The 13500-nt window shown below is 42.1% G+C and overlaps 1 protein-coding gene across 1 annotated transcript in view; it reads right to left on the bottom strand.

The window, feature by feature from the left end:
- Nucleotides 1–13500, bottom strand: part of GFRAL (GDNF family receptor alpha like) — a 122659-nt gene that overhangs the window by 48265 nt on the left and 60894 nt on the right. The window contains exons 4-5 of the mRNA XM_075338450.1: nt 10546–10602; nt 8960–9290 (exon numbers count right to left, since the gene is read on the bottom strand). Of these exons, the coding sequence (XP_075194565.1) occupies nt 8960–9290; nt 10546–10602 (388 nt within the window). The remainder of the gene's footprint in view (nt 1–8959; nt 9291–10545; nt 10603–13500) is intronic.

Below are 13500 nucleotides of genomic sequence, written 5' to 3' on the forward strand. Positions count from 1 at the left end.
CCTGATCCCATTTTACCTGTCTTTACTATCTTCTCCATCCTGCTTGTCTTCAGTACCAATCCCATTCGGTCTGTTTTTAGTGGTACTCCATCCTGGCATGCCCCTGTCCTGATTGCCCTTCCATACATGCATCCCTCATCTATGGGTCAGCTGTTGCAGTTCCGGGTACTGCCCTGAAGTGGTACCTGGTGTCTACCAGCAGACCAGTCCATCGTCACCATCAGAGGCTCTGGTGTAGACACTTAGCCACACCCCTTCAAGGTAAAGCCAGTACATGGAAGAGTGGCTCTTCACCCGCTTTCACTACACACCCACCTTGGTAGCCGTGACAGATATTAAACTGCCTTCCTTGTTTGCAGTGTGTGGAGAATAAACATAATGCTCTTACCGCAATATATTAGATATAAATCAATTCACAGTCACATTGACTCTGCAGATACTGCACCTTCTTTTCTAATCATTGGATTTTTATTTACATACTGAAACTACCGTATTTTCTGGACCATAAGACGCACCAAATTATAAGCCGCATTAGCAATGAGCGCCGGCTAAGGTGCCTAGGTTCATATATAAGGCGCATCGGATTATAAGCTGCGGCGCATTAAAGTGAACCTGTCACCAGTTTTATGGCCCCTAAGCTGCGGCCACCACCAGTGGGCTCTTTTATACAGCCTTCTAACATGCTGTATATAAGAGCGCAGGCCACGCTGTATAGCATAAAAATCACTTTATAATACGGTACTCACCGAAACCGGTCACTCCACTGGTGGTGGCCGCAGCTTAGGGGGCCATAAAACTGGTGAAAGGTTTACTTTACCGTAAATGAAACAAAGCTCAGACTGTACGGTGTACTCTTAAAATCTGCATCATAAGCATGTCGCTTAACAGGAGGCATTTTTGGGGCACAGATAACCGGCGGTGCTCCCGCGCACAGATCTGTACATATCACTGCACTCAGTGAGGCTCCTGACTACGGTGGCCGTAATGCTCAATCGATGTACCGTACTGTATCCATATATAAAGTGCACCGGGTTATACAGTTAGGTCCAGAAATATTTGGACAGTGACACAATTTTCGCGAGTTGGCCTCTGCATGCCACCACATTGGATTTGAAATGAAATCTCTACAACAGAATTCAAGTGCAGATTGTAACGTTTAATTTGAAGGTTTGAACAAAAATATCTGATAGAAATTGTAGGAATTGTACACATTTCTTTACAAACACTCCACATTTTAGGAAGTCAAAAGTAATTGGACAAATAAACCAAACCCAAACAAAATATTTTTATTTTCAATATTTTGTTGCGAATCCTTTGGAGGCAATCACTGCCTTAAGTCTGGAACCCATGGACATCACCAAACGCTGGGTTTCCTCCTTCTTAATGCTTTGCCAGGCCTTTACAGCCGCAGCCTTCAGGTCTTGCTTGTTTGTGGGTCTTTCCGTCTTAAGTCTGGATTTGAGCAAGTGAAATGCATGCTCAATTGGGTTAAGATCTGGTGATTGACTTAGCCATTGCAGAATGTTCCACTTTTTTGCACTCATGAACTCCTGGGTAGCTTTGGCTGTATGCTTGGGGTCATTGTCCATCTGTACTATGAAGCGCCGTCCGATCAACTTTGCGGCATTTGGCTGAATCTGGGCTGAAAGTATATCCCGGTACACTTCAGAATTCATCCGGCTACTCTTGTCTGCTGTTATGTCATCAATAAACACAAGTGACCCAGTGCCATTGAAAGCCATACATGCCCATGCCATCACGTTGCCTCCACCATGTTTTACAGAGGATGTGGTGTGCCTTGGATCATGTGCCGTTCCCTTTCTTCTCCAAACTTTTTTCTTCCCATCATTCTGGTACAGGTTGATCTTTGTCTCATCTGTCCATAGAATACTTTTCCAGAACTGAGCTGGCTTCATGAGGTGTTTTTCAGCAAATTTAACTCTGGCCTGTCTATTTTTGGAATTGATGAATGGTTTGCATCTAGATGTGAACCCTTTGTATTTACTTTCATGCAGTCTTCTCTTTACTGGTGACTTAGAGACAGATACACCTACTTCACTGAGAGTGTTCTGGACTTCAGTTGATGTTGTGAACGGGTTCTTCTTCACCAAAGAAAGTATGTGGCGATCATCTACCACTGTTGTCATCCGTGGACGCCCAGGCCTTTTTGAGTTCCCAAGCTCACCAGTCAATTCCTTTTTTCTCAGAATGTACCCGACTGTTGATTTTGCTACTCCAAGCATGTCTGCTATCTCTCTGATGGATTTTTTTCTTTTTTTTCAGCCTCAGGATGTTCTGCTTCACCTCAATTGAGAGTTCCTTAGACCGCATGTTGTCTGGTCACAGCAACAGCTTCCAAATGCAAAACCACACACCTGTAATCAACCCCAGACCTTTTAACTACTTCATTGATTACAGGTTAACGAGGGAGACGCGTTCAGAGTTAATTGCAGCCCTTAGAGTCCCTTGTCCAATTACTTTTGGTCCCTTGAAAAAGAGGAGGCTATGCATTACAGAGCTATGATTCCTAAACCCTTTCTCCGATTTGGATGTGAAAACTCTCATATTGCAGCTGGGAGTGTGCACTTTCAGCCCATATTATATATATATAATTGTATTTCTGAACATGTTTTTGTAAACAGCTAAAATAACAAAACTTGTGTCACTGTCCAAATATTTCTGGACCTAACTGTAAGCCACACTTTCCATTTCTGAGAAAATCATAGGCTTTTATGTGCGCCATATGGTCCGGAAAATACGGTACCACTTCTATTTTCAATGCTCTTCAGCTTTGCATTAGTATACAACAATCGGATTAGGCTTGTTTTCTAATGTAATGTTGAAGGAAGCATGTGTCCTTACTTACTAGCCTCATGCTGTAGAATCCTAAAATGGCTCTCCCTAACTGGCCTTCATCTTAAAACCTGTCACACCGCTGCAATTTTATTTTGTTTTCTTTTTTTCCTCCCCTTCTTCCAAGAGCCATAACCTTTTTATTTTTCCATCAGTATAGCCATATGAAGGCTTGTTTTTTGCAGTACAAGTTGTACTTTAGAATGAAGCTATTTGTTTTACCATATAGTGCACTGGAAAATAGGAAAACCAATTCCATGTGCAGGGAAATTGCAAAAAAAGGTATTTTGTTTACCAAGTTCACTGTATGGTAAAACTTACATATTAGTATGATATCCTATATCGGTACAAGTTTTTAGATACAAAACATGTTTAGTTTTAGTTTTATCTACGGTGTGAAAAAAAAATTCAGGATTTTGTCGAAAACATAATAGCGCTTTTGTGGCCATTTTCTGAGACCCAAAGCATTCTCATTTTTGGGGGTTTAGGGCTCAGTGATGGCTTATGTATTGCTTCTTGAGTTAATGTTTTTAAATATACCACTTTTGCATAGATGCAATTTTTTGTGATGAAAAAAACCCTTAACTTTGGCTTTTGGAATTTTTTTCTCTCTATGCCTTGCAATAATCAGATTAATTAATTTCATATTTTTATAGATTGGGTATTTCTGAACTCGGCAATACAAAATATGTGTGTTTTTTAAATTTTATTTATTGTTTTTTTTTTCATTGTGTAGCAAGGAGAATGCTTTAACCCCTTAAGGACGAAGCCAGTTATGTACTTAATGCCCAGGCCATTTTTTGCAATTCTGACCAGTGTCCCTTTATGAGGTTATAACTCTGGAACGCTTCAATGGATCCTGGTGATTCTGACATTGTTTTTTCGTGACATATTGTACTTCATGACAGTTATAACTTTAGAACGATATTTTTTGCTTTTATTTGTAAAAAAATCGGAAATTTGATGAAAATTTTTAAAATTTTGCAATTTTCAAACTTTTAATTTTTATGCCCATAAACCAGAGAGTTACGTCACACAAAATAGTTAATAAATAACATTTCCCACTTGTCTACATTACATCAGCGCAATTTCTGAAACAAAATTTTTTGTGGTTAGGAAGTTAGAAGGGTTCAAAGTTCATCAGCAATTTCACATTTTTTCAACAAAATTCACAAAACCATTTTTTTAGAGACCACATCACATTTGAAGTGGCTTTGAGAGGCCTGGGTGACAAAAAATACCCTAAAGTGACACCATTCTAAAAACTGCACCCCTCAAGGTACTCAAAAACACATCCAAGAAGTTTATTAACCCTTCAGGTGCTACACAGGAACTAAAGCAATGTGGAATGAAAAAAAGCAAAAAAAATGTTACCTAAAATGTTGCTCTACCCCAAATTTATTCACTTTTAGAAGAAATAACACAACAAAATGGACCCCAAAACTTGTTACCCACTTTCTTATGAACGCGTTAATACCCCACATGTGGTCAGAAAACTCTGTTTGGACAAATGGGAGGGCTTGGAACGAAAGTAGCAATATTTGAATTTTGGAAAGCAAATTTGGTTGAAATAGATTGCGAGCACCATGTTGCATTTAGATGTCCGCTAAGGTACCTAAACAGCAGAAACCCCTCACAAGTGATACCATTTTGGAAACTAGACCCCTTAAGGCTCCTATCTAGGGGTATAGTGAGCATTTTGGACCCACAGGTACTTCACAGATTTTGCTAACGTTACATTGTCATATTGAAATTTTTCATTTTTTTTCACAAAATGTTGATTTAGCATCAAATTTCTCACTTTTTCAAGAGGCAACAACAAAACATGGATCCCACAAGTTGTTATCCAATTTCTTGTGAGAGCAGGTATACCCCACATGTGGCCAAAAACCTCTGTTTGGATAAATGGGAGGGCTTGGAATGGAAGGAGCACCATTTGAATTTAGGAAAAGTTGAAATAAATTGCGCACACCATGTCACATTAGCAGGGCCCCTTGGGTGCCTATACATCAGAAACCCCCCACAAGTGACCCCATTTTGGAAACTGGACCCCTCAAGGATTTTATTCAGGAGTATAGTAAGCATTTTGATTCCACAGGTACTTCACAAAAATGTTGCTGTAGCAACAAATTTCTCACTGTTAGGCTATGTGGCCATGATCCAGCTACACGTCGTTTAGTACACAGTGTCAGCCTTCCTGCAGAGATGTGAGTGTTGTCCATGGGAGAACGCAGCTGCCCATGCCCACGATTTGGGTTCAGGCTGCTGTGGACTTTAGTTCTATTCTACGTGCAGAGAACACTCTCGTCTCCGCAGCATAAATTGACATGCTGAGGCTCGGGAAGCTGCACCACAGGTCAATGTATGCTGCGGAGAAAAGAAGCACATTGGGCATGGGATTTCTAAAAATCCTTCCACTGTGCTTCTACTGCACAATGCAACGTTATGGACGCAGGAAAAACACTCTGCACCCAAAACGCTGCAAACCCTGATTGTGGGCACACAGCCTAATATGCTACAATGGATGAATGGATAGATGACAAACATTTATAACATCCCACCCCCCTGCATATTCTAAGCTGGCGCCCTTCAGTGACTTTCATGTGGCACTAAAGGGTGCCTAGCCTTGTATTTAGCCCAAAAAGAAAAAAAAATAATTAAAATAAATGACGTGGGGTCCCCCCTATTTTTGATAGCCAGCTAGGGTAAAGCAGACAGCTGTAGCCTGCAAACCACAGCTGACAGCTTCACCTTGGCTGGTGATCAATTTGGAGGGCTCCCCAAGCTGTTTTCTTTTAAAAAATTTTATAATAATTAAAAAACAAACAAACGTGGGGTCCCCCCAAATTAGATCACCAGCCAAGGTGAAGCTGACAGCTGGGGTCTGGTATTCTCAGGGTGGGAAGAGCCATGGTTATTGGACTCTTCCTAGCCTAAAAATAGCAGGCCGCAGCCGCCCCAGAAGTGGCGCATCCATTAGATGCGCCAATCCTGGCGCTTCGCCCCAGCTCATCCCGCGCCCTGGTGCGTTGGAAAACGGGGTAATAAATGGGGTTGACACCAGATGTGTAATGTCACCTGAGATCAAGCCCAGCAATTAGTGATGTCACGGCGTCTATTTGATACCAGACATAACTAATTGACAGTAATACAAAAAAAAATTGACAACAAAAAAAATTTTATTTGAAAAAACACTCCCCAACCATCCCTCTTTGACCAATTTATTGAAAAGAAAAAAAAAATCTCCTGTAAGCCATTTTGGAAGTTCCATGATCTTCTAGAATATGGGGGGCACGTTCAGGGAACGTGTCCCCCATTTTCTAGGAGTGCAGACCTTCCATTTGAGTAGAGTGGGTGCAAAGAATCTGCACCCACTCTCCCCGGGTCACAGCTGCAGACTCTGCAGCAGCAGCAGCAGCCAGCGTCTGAGTCACAGACACAGGAAGCTGATAGCCGCGCTCTGCACATGTGACCGGCACTGCTGTGAAGGAGCCGGAGGAGGGGGCCGCGGGGGATCAGCGCTCCCACAGGTACGGGGGACACCGGGGAACACCGGGGTGGGAGTAGGGGGTGACCTGGCAGGGCCTGGGGAGCAGTATTCTGTCGCATGTGTGATGGCACATGCGACAGAATTCAAAGGAACTGGGGAAATGCGGGCGGTGCGCTGCTGTGCGCGCCGCCATTTTGGATTTTCGGGGGGGTAGGGGGGGCGGTTGGAGGTTGGGGGTCGGCACTTCGGCGACCCTGGGGGACCGGAGGGGACCGGGGGAGCAGATTTATCTCCCAGCTGACATGTTTGATCATGCCAGATGGGAGATAAATCATTGTTTACCGGCGCTGTGATTTACTATTACATGATCATCGGTATACGGTGTATACCGGTGATCATGTGAGCGAGGACCGGAAAAACCGGCCCGAATCATGATCTCCAGGGTCTCAGCTACCCCCGGTAGCTGAAACCCCGGAGATTTTCTGACGCTGGGGGGCGCTATTTACCTTTTTCTGACCGCCGTTTATAGACGGCGGATCAGAATAAGGACCTGATTCTGCCGCCGTTTATCTCCGTAAGGCGGTCGTAATGGGGTTAAACTTTTAAGCTTTTTTAATGTCATATTTTTTAAAAATCTTTTATTTTACTTTTGCTACTGATTTTACTAGTCTTCCTAGGGGATTTTATGACTGTACACTGCGATTGCTTCTCCTGATCACAGGGATGCTTTAGCATTGCTCTGATCAGCAGAAATGCAATGTTCCTGTGAGTGCCAACACTGTGTCGGCTCTCACAGGAAGTGAGTCTTGGTAGTGTCAGCGGTCATAAGCTGACCCCAAGTTACCACTGCAACACCATTGGACCCATTGATCATGTCACAGGGCCGTTGATGGCAGCGGTGAATGGCACGATCCCCGCCACAGCCATTTAAATTGCACTCTCAGATTTTGACAGCGCAATGTAAGAGGTGAGCAGGTGCAGGTGGATACCTGTTAGCCACACGTGTTTGCTGATCACATCAGCAGACATGTGCAGGATTACCTCAGGCTCACCGCCAGAGGCCATGGTGACCGGAGGGAGGAGAATTTAGACGTAAATATAAGTCCAAGCTCATGAAGAGGTTAATAGTCCCTGTGGTAGACCCTGCTTATAGCTGCAAGACATTATGGGGAAGCCCTTGCGGGGAAGCCCCACACCTAATGCTATTAGTCAACTCCCTGAGTCTTCATCAGTATGTGGAATTATGGCAATAATTTAAATCATTAATTGTATTCACAATAAAAAACAAAAACATTTTTCTAGCAACCTTATTGTAAAATTACACATTTCACTTTTTCTCTGTTATCCATTCTAGAATTGTATAAATAAATTGACAAAAGGTTGTTTCAAGTTTGGGGTTTGTCTCTACACAGTCTAAGGCCCCTTTCACACGTCAGTGATTCTGGTACGTTTGTGCTTTTTTTTAAGCGTACCAGAATCACTGACATACGCAGACCCATTATAATGAATGAGTCTGCTCACACATCAGTGATTTTTCACTGCACGTGTCTCTGTGCGGCGTACCCGCGTGTGCGGGATTGCCACACGGAGACATGTCCATTTTTTTCTGGCATCACTGATGTCCTACGGACCATGCAGTGGTGTGGTCCGTGAAACACGTGCCAGAAAAAAACTTCTAAAACAAAAAACATTTTAACTCACCCGGCTTCAGCCGCGCTCTCTGCAGCCTGTTCTCCCTGCTGCTTCTGAGCCGGCTGATTACTTTTGCGCATATTCATGATGCACGACACAGCCGACCCGGAAGCAGCTGCTGCGGGGGTTACCGCCGGCCGGATGCTGCACCGCGGGAGCGATCAGGACCATGGAGAGTGGGAGCGGGCACAGGTGAGTTGATTTCTAAGTGCAATCACGGGCCACGGAGAACGGAGCCCGGATTGCACTTAGACAACCCACGTGTGCCGTGATTCACGGCACACGGAGGGACATGTGCGTGTTTTACACGTAGTACAATCTGTGCCTCTTGTCCCAGACTTTGTACTCTGTAGGGCACATCATTTTGGCAAAGGGAATAATTAATAATTCATTTTTAGAGGGAGTAACATTGAAAATGCACAATTCATAATTCTTACAAGTAGTTACTAAAACATTCTGGTCATAACAATGGATAGGTCCTCTTTAATGGGAATCTATCAGCAGGTTTTTGCTGTGTGATCCGAACACAGCAAGGGTTAAAATGGAGTTCAGGGATGCTTGTGTTGTCAAGATCTGTTGTTTATTTGCTATGTTTGTTTAACCAACAGGACTTATCAATGCTAGGACTACAATGTCACTTGCATGGCAGTCCAGAGCAACCCCAGCTGTGATTGACACCTCACTGTCAATGTAAAATCTCTATTGAGAGCCTGGTGTGGGCGGGAAAGATCTGTGTGCAGTGCTAGATGACGAATTCTAAAAATTCTGACTGTGTGAGAATGGCTGCAGCTAGTAATTTAAGTGATACATCCTTGGATTCAGGATCTCTCTGTCTACAACATGCTGCTCTGAGAAGATGTAGCAAAAAAACTGCTGACAAATTCCCTTTTAATCATTAGATTGACAGTTCACTATTTTACTAACCTGCATAATTCATTATCAAGGCAGCTTGACACCACATGAAGACAATATACAGGAACATCAGAATGAGCTGTGCACGATTTGCTGTGCAGAACATCTCCAGCATTGTGACACGCTTCATGAGACTGATTACAATAACAAAAGGCCAGCATTTGTGATATATTGAAAGGCATAGTTTCATAGAATGCCCGAATTGTTCTCTTGCAGTCTTTTACATTACATGCCGTTCCATTTGTTGGACAAGCCTTCATAAGGGCAGCCAAATGTCTATTGCACACCGAATCTCCAACACACAATGTAGCAACATCTAAGCATGACTTGGGACCTTCAAATGCTGTAAAGAAAATCATGGTGTGCATGATAATTAACTCAATAAATACACAATTAGATTGATGACAAAAACTACAATAAAAGTTAACAAGAAATTCAAATAATGTATTGTAGCATTGCATACAAAACTGATTTAAAAGAAAAAAGGATAGGCAAATTAAACAATAAAAGACTTTGTGTAGCATTGCATAAATGTATTTGATTGGGTTTTATGGTGTTCATCATGGTGTTGGTGGGATAACTTTTGTTATTGGCATATTTAAAATACTTTTAGATAGAATATTTAGAAAGGGATCAATTTTAATGCCTGTCAAACATTCTATCATGCAAACTTTTAGCAGTTGGAGCTACATATTATATTTTGCCTCTTTCATGTACAGCTAAAAGATGAATGATTTGACTGTTGAATAATTGATGACCAGATATATTCAGATTTTTCCTCAACTTTTCATCACTTTTTAAGCTAAAATTAAAAAAGTAGGTTGATTGGGCTTGTTTTGCTGATGGATGTGTGCGGCAGGGTGCTGCAATAGGTGAGATCATCGGTGGGCATTGCGGGCTTAAATAATGGCTCCTGGAGTCAGGGCATGCACAGATGGAGCTCTCGGCTAAAGATCTCAGCTGTGCATGTGCCATCTCCGGCCCACTGATCTCCCAGCAGCGGACTTAAGGAAAATGGTGTCCAGAGGTGGTGCATGTGCATAGGAGATCTTGGCTTGTCATTGAGCCGAGAGGTCAGTTGGCTCATGCACCGACTTCTTATACATTTCATTGAAGCCCGCACCGCCGACAGAACATCTGTGGCACTTGCCACACCGTCCTGCTCCACACAGCCAGCACAGCCTCTGCAGCCAGCACAGCCCCCACTGCAGCCAGCACAGCCCCCACCGCAGTGCCAGCAGAATTGCGCTACTCCAGCACCACCCCTGCCTCTTGTGACCCTGCTCCACCACCGCTAACACCCCCGTCCGGTAAGAAACCACCGGAGTATAATAGGGATCCCATTTTTTTCATCTTTTTGTATCTTTAAATTTGGGGTGCATCTTATAAGTTGGAGTATCTTATGAAATGAAAAATACGGTAGCTTTAGTTTTAATAAGAGTGTACAATTACATGTAAAACTTATGTTGGTGAAAAAAAAAATCATATTGTTGCTTTAAATGTGCTCTCTAAAGTTAGATCTTTTTTTCAGTTCAGAACTTTTCTGAAATATTGCTTTTTTATTGATAAAAAAATAACATTTTTAATAGATATCTTACCCATATTCTTCAATGAGCTAGTATCCCAATCTAAATTCATTGTCCCTTGAGAAGAATCTGATAAGGAATAAAACACTATGTGATACAGTGATTCAAATCAGACAGTCTATGTTTATTCCGATGTTCAATAATTTAATACTTTCCTGACAAGGCTATTTTTCTTTTGCTTTCCTTCCCTTATTCCAAAAGCCATAGCAGTTTTTTCCATTGACATAATCTTACGAGTGCTTTGTTTTTATAGGATAAGTTGTATTTCTAAAGAACACTATTCATTTTATTATCAAATAGACTGAAAAAGTTTAAATATTCCAAGTCAGGAAAAATAGCGAAAAAGGCAATTTTGTCATTGTCTTTTGAGTTTTGTATTCATGGACTTCATTGTACAGCAAAAATTACATTGTACCATGATTCTTCGTTTTATTATCTATATTGTAGAACCTCCATCATTGTCATTTTGTTTTATTTAAGCATTTGACATTTCATACATTTCTCATTTTAGACTTAGATCTCTAAGCAATGAATTCTTCTGTCAGATCTATTAGCTAGTAATCAAAAAATGAAAGTCTGTACATTTCCCATACATTTTATACAACAGGTGTAGAGAAATATGCAGGTAAAAATTACGTAGAAAAGGTTATCTTATTTTTTAATAAGAGCAGCAATTTTTGTAATTGCCAATAATGTCATTGCATTCACATTAAATTATACTTTAAATGATTCACCTTTATTTTATCTTAAGACATTAAGGAAAAAGAAGTGGCATTAAAATATGAGATTACACATTCTCTGCCTTGGCACTCTCTTTAAGTTGTGATTATATTTTGCAAATAAAAAAAAAATCTCCTTTTTTTCCTATTATTTAGCATTGTAAAAAAAACTTCTTAGCTTTTTTCCTGTTCCTAACAGGTAACAGATCACTAAAAATTTACATGACTCAGTTAAGCTCACTCTCCTATTTTACATGTTAATGCAGTTCTAAATCTGTCACCAGTTACATTACTATGGATAACCTCTTATCATCAACATATGATGTACCAGTCCAACATATGCTGACTCCGTGACTTTCATGTGGACTCACAAACTTAGCCCACAATTTTGCCAGCAGATGATGGCTGTGTTATTCAGTAATTTTTTTAAACAATAAAGTTTTTATTAGATTTTTAGGGTAAACATTTACATTTAAAACATGACAAGATATCAAGCAATAGCTGCAATAGTTACACATTTTACACAACCAAGATATCAGGTCATAACAGCAAAATGGGGGAGGGAAAGGTGGGAAAGGGAGGAGGGGCAAGGAGCGGAAGGGGAGGGAGTAGGGGTAATTCCACTCAGCCTTTTGATCCACATAAAGCCTTAAGAAGGGTTACTATCAGAAGAAGGTGCCAGATTAAACCCTAGGTTGGAAGTTTCATCTCAGGGAGAAAGGTAAGCATAGGGCGATGACAACCAGAGAGCTCAGCGCTCCTCCAGAGTGGTACATCTCTGAGGGTTATAAGAGAGGGTGAATTCATATAACTTCGAAGAGTTAACTCTATCCATGACTTCCCAAAGGGATGGGTCCGTGGGTTGATTCCACGAGGCAGTAATGCTTTGCCTAGCTGCAATAAAAATAAATGAGCAGATCCATCTAATCTTTTTTGGTAGGTCTGAGATTCCAATATCAAGCAACGCCATGGCCAGGTCTGGGAGAAGCTGAACCATCGTACATTTAGGGACAAAACTTGGTTCCAAAAGAAGTAATTTTTGGGCAAGTCCATCAGACGTGGCGGATCGTGCCCATATTCCCAATTTTTTTCCAGCAAAGAGGAGAGTACGAAGGATAAACATGCGATAGCTTCTTGGGGGAAAGAAACCATCTTAATTGTATTTTCTTACTAAGCTCTAAATGGTTGACACATGAGGAGCAACCCGAGGACCACACCAAACCCTTAGACCACTGTTCTAATGCGTAAGACCCATCCAAGTCCTTTTCCCATTTCAACATAAATGACAATTTCTCTTGAACCGGTGGGGAGTTAAATATATTATATGCAGTCGACAGGCCTATGGTTGAGCCTTTTTTACCTGTTATAAATCTTTGAAGTATAGATGAGGACCTATGTGTCTTGAGTTGACTGCCGGGCAGGACATCAGGAAGCTCCTCACCTGCAAATATTGATAAAAACACTGCTTCGGGAGACAAAATCTCTTTCTTAAATTCTCAAATGAATACATAATAGCCCTTTCAAGCAAATTGCCCAAGTTCTCAACCCCTGAGAAACTCCATTTCAAAAGAGAAATATCAGGAATCAAGTGTTCAAGACTCTTCAGGGACATCAAGTCAAGTGGGATGTTGATGTGATCTCTCCCCATCTCTCTCCACAACACCAGAGAATTCTGCATAACAGGAAGACTTTTGTCACAGGGAGGGAGAGGGTCTGATTTTGTAAACTCCTTCTCTATTGTCAGTCCATGGACTGAGTTTGTGTCCCACCAACACTTGAGAGAATCCACTAAACATGCCTATAATACAGCTGGCATGCAACATGCATTCCAACCACCGGAACTTGGAAGAGGCTGAGACGTACCCGGAAGTATGGGTGATCTCGCGTCAACAACAGGGAACTGCCGTACATACATCACTGTTACGAGGGAGACCCGGGGAAGCGTGCCAAGATGGGAAATGGACAGCTTCCGCCGGTCAAGGTCCACTGTGCGGTGTAAGGGACCGCTGCTATGGTCAGGAAAGAGTGAGCGGGTTGCTACTAGTGATCGTCTGGAATGTCACAGACGATCTATGTACACCGGTCCGCCCTAACCCGTGAGGGTTGTATGGCTCGGGGCTTCTCGATCGGTGTACGTGTTGCACGGAGACGCACAGAGGTGCCTACGCACGTGTGCCAGCGGGAGTCACAAGATATGGCATGAGGGTAGCACAGAGGTGCCCACGCACGTGTGCTTTCAATAACCAGG

Source organism: Anomaloglossus baeobatrachus, chromosome 3 (assembly GCF_048569485.1).
Source record: "Anomaloglossus baeobatrachus isolate aAnoBae1 chromosome 3, aAnoBae1.hap1, whole genome shotgun sequence".
Classification (NCBI taxonomy): Eukaryota; Metazoa; Chordata; class Amphibia; order Anura; family Aromobatidae; genus Anomaloglossus; species Anomaloglossus baeobatrachus.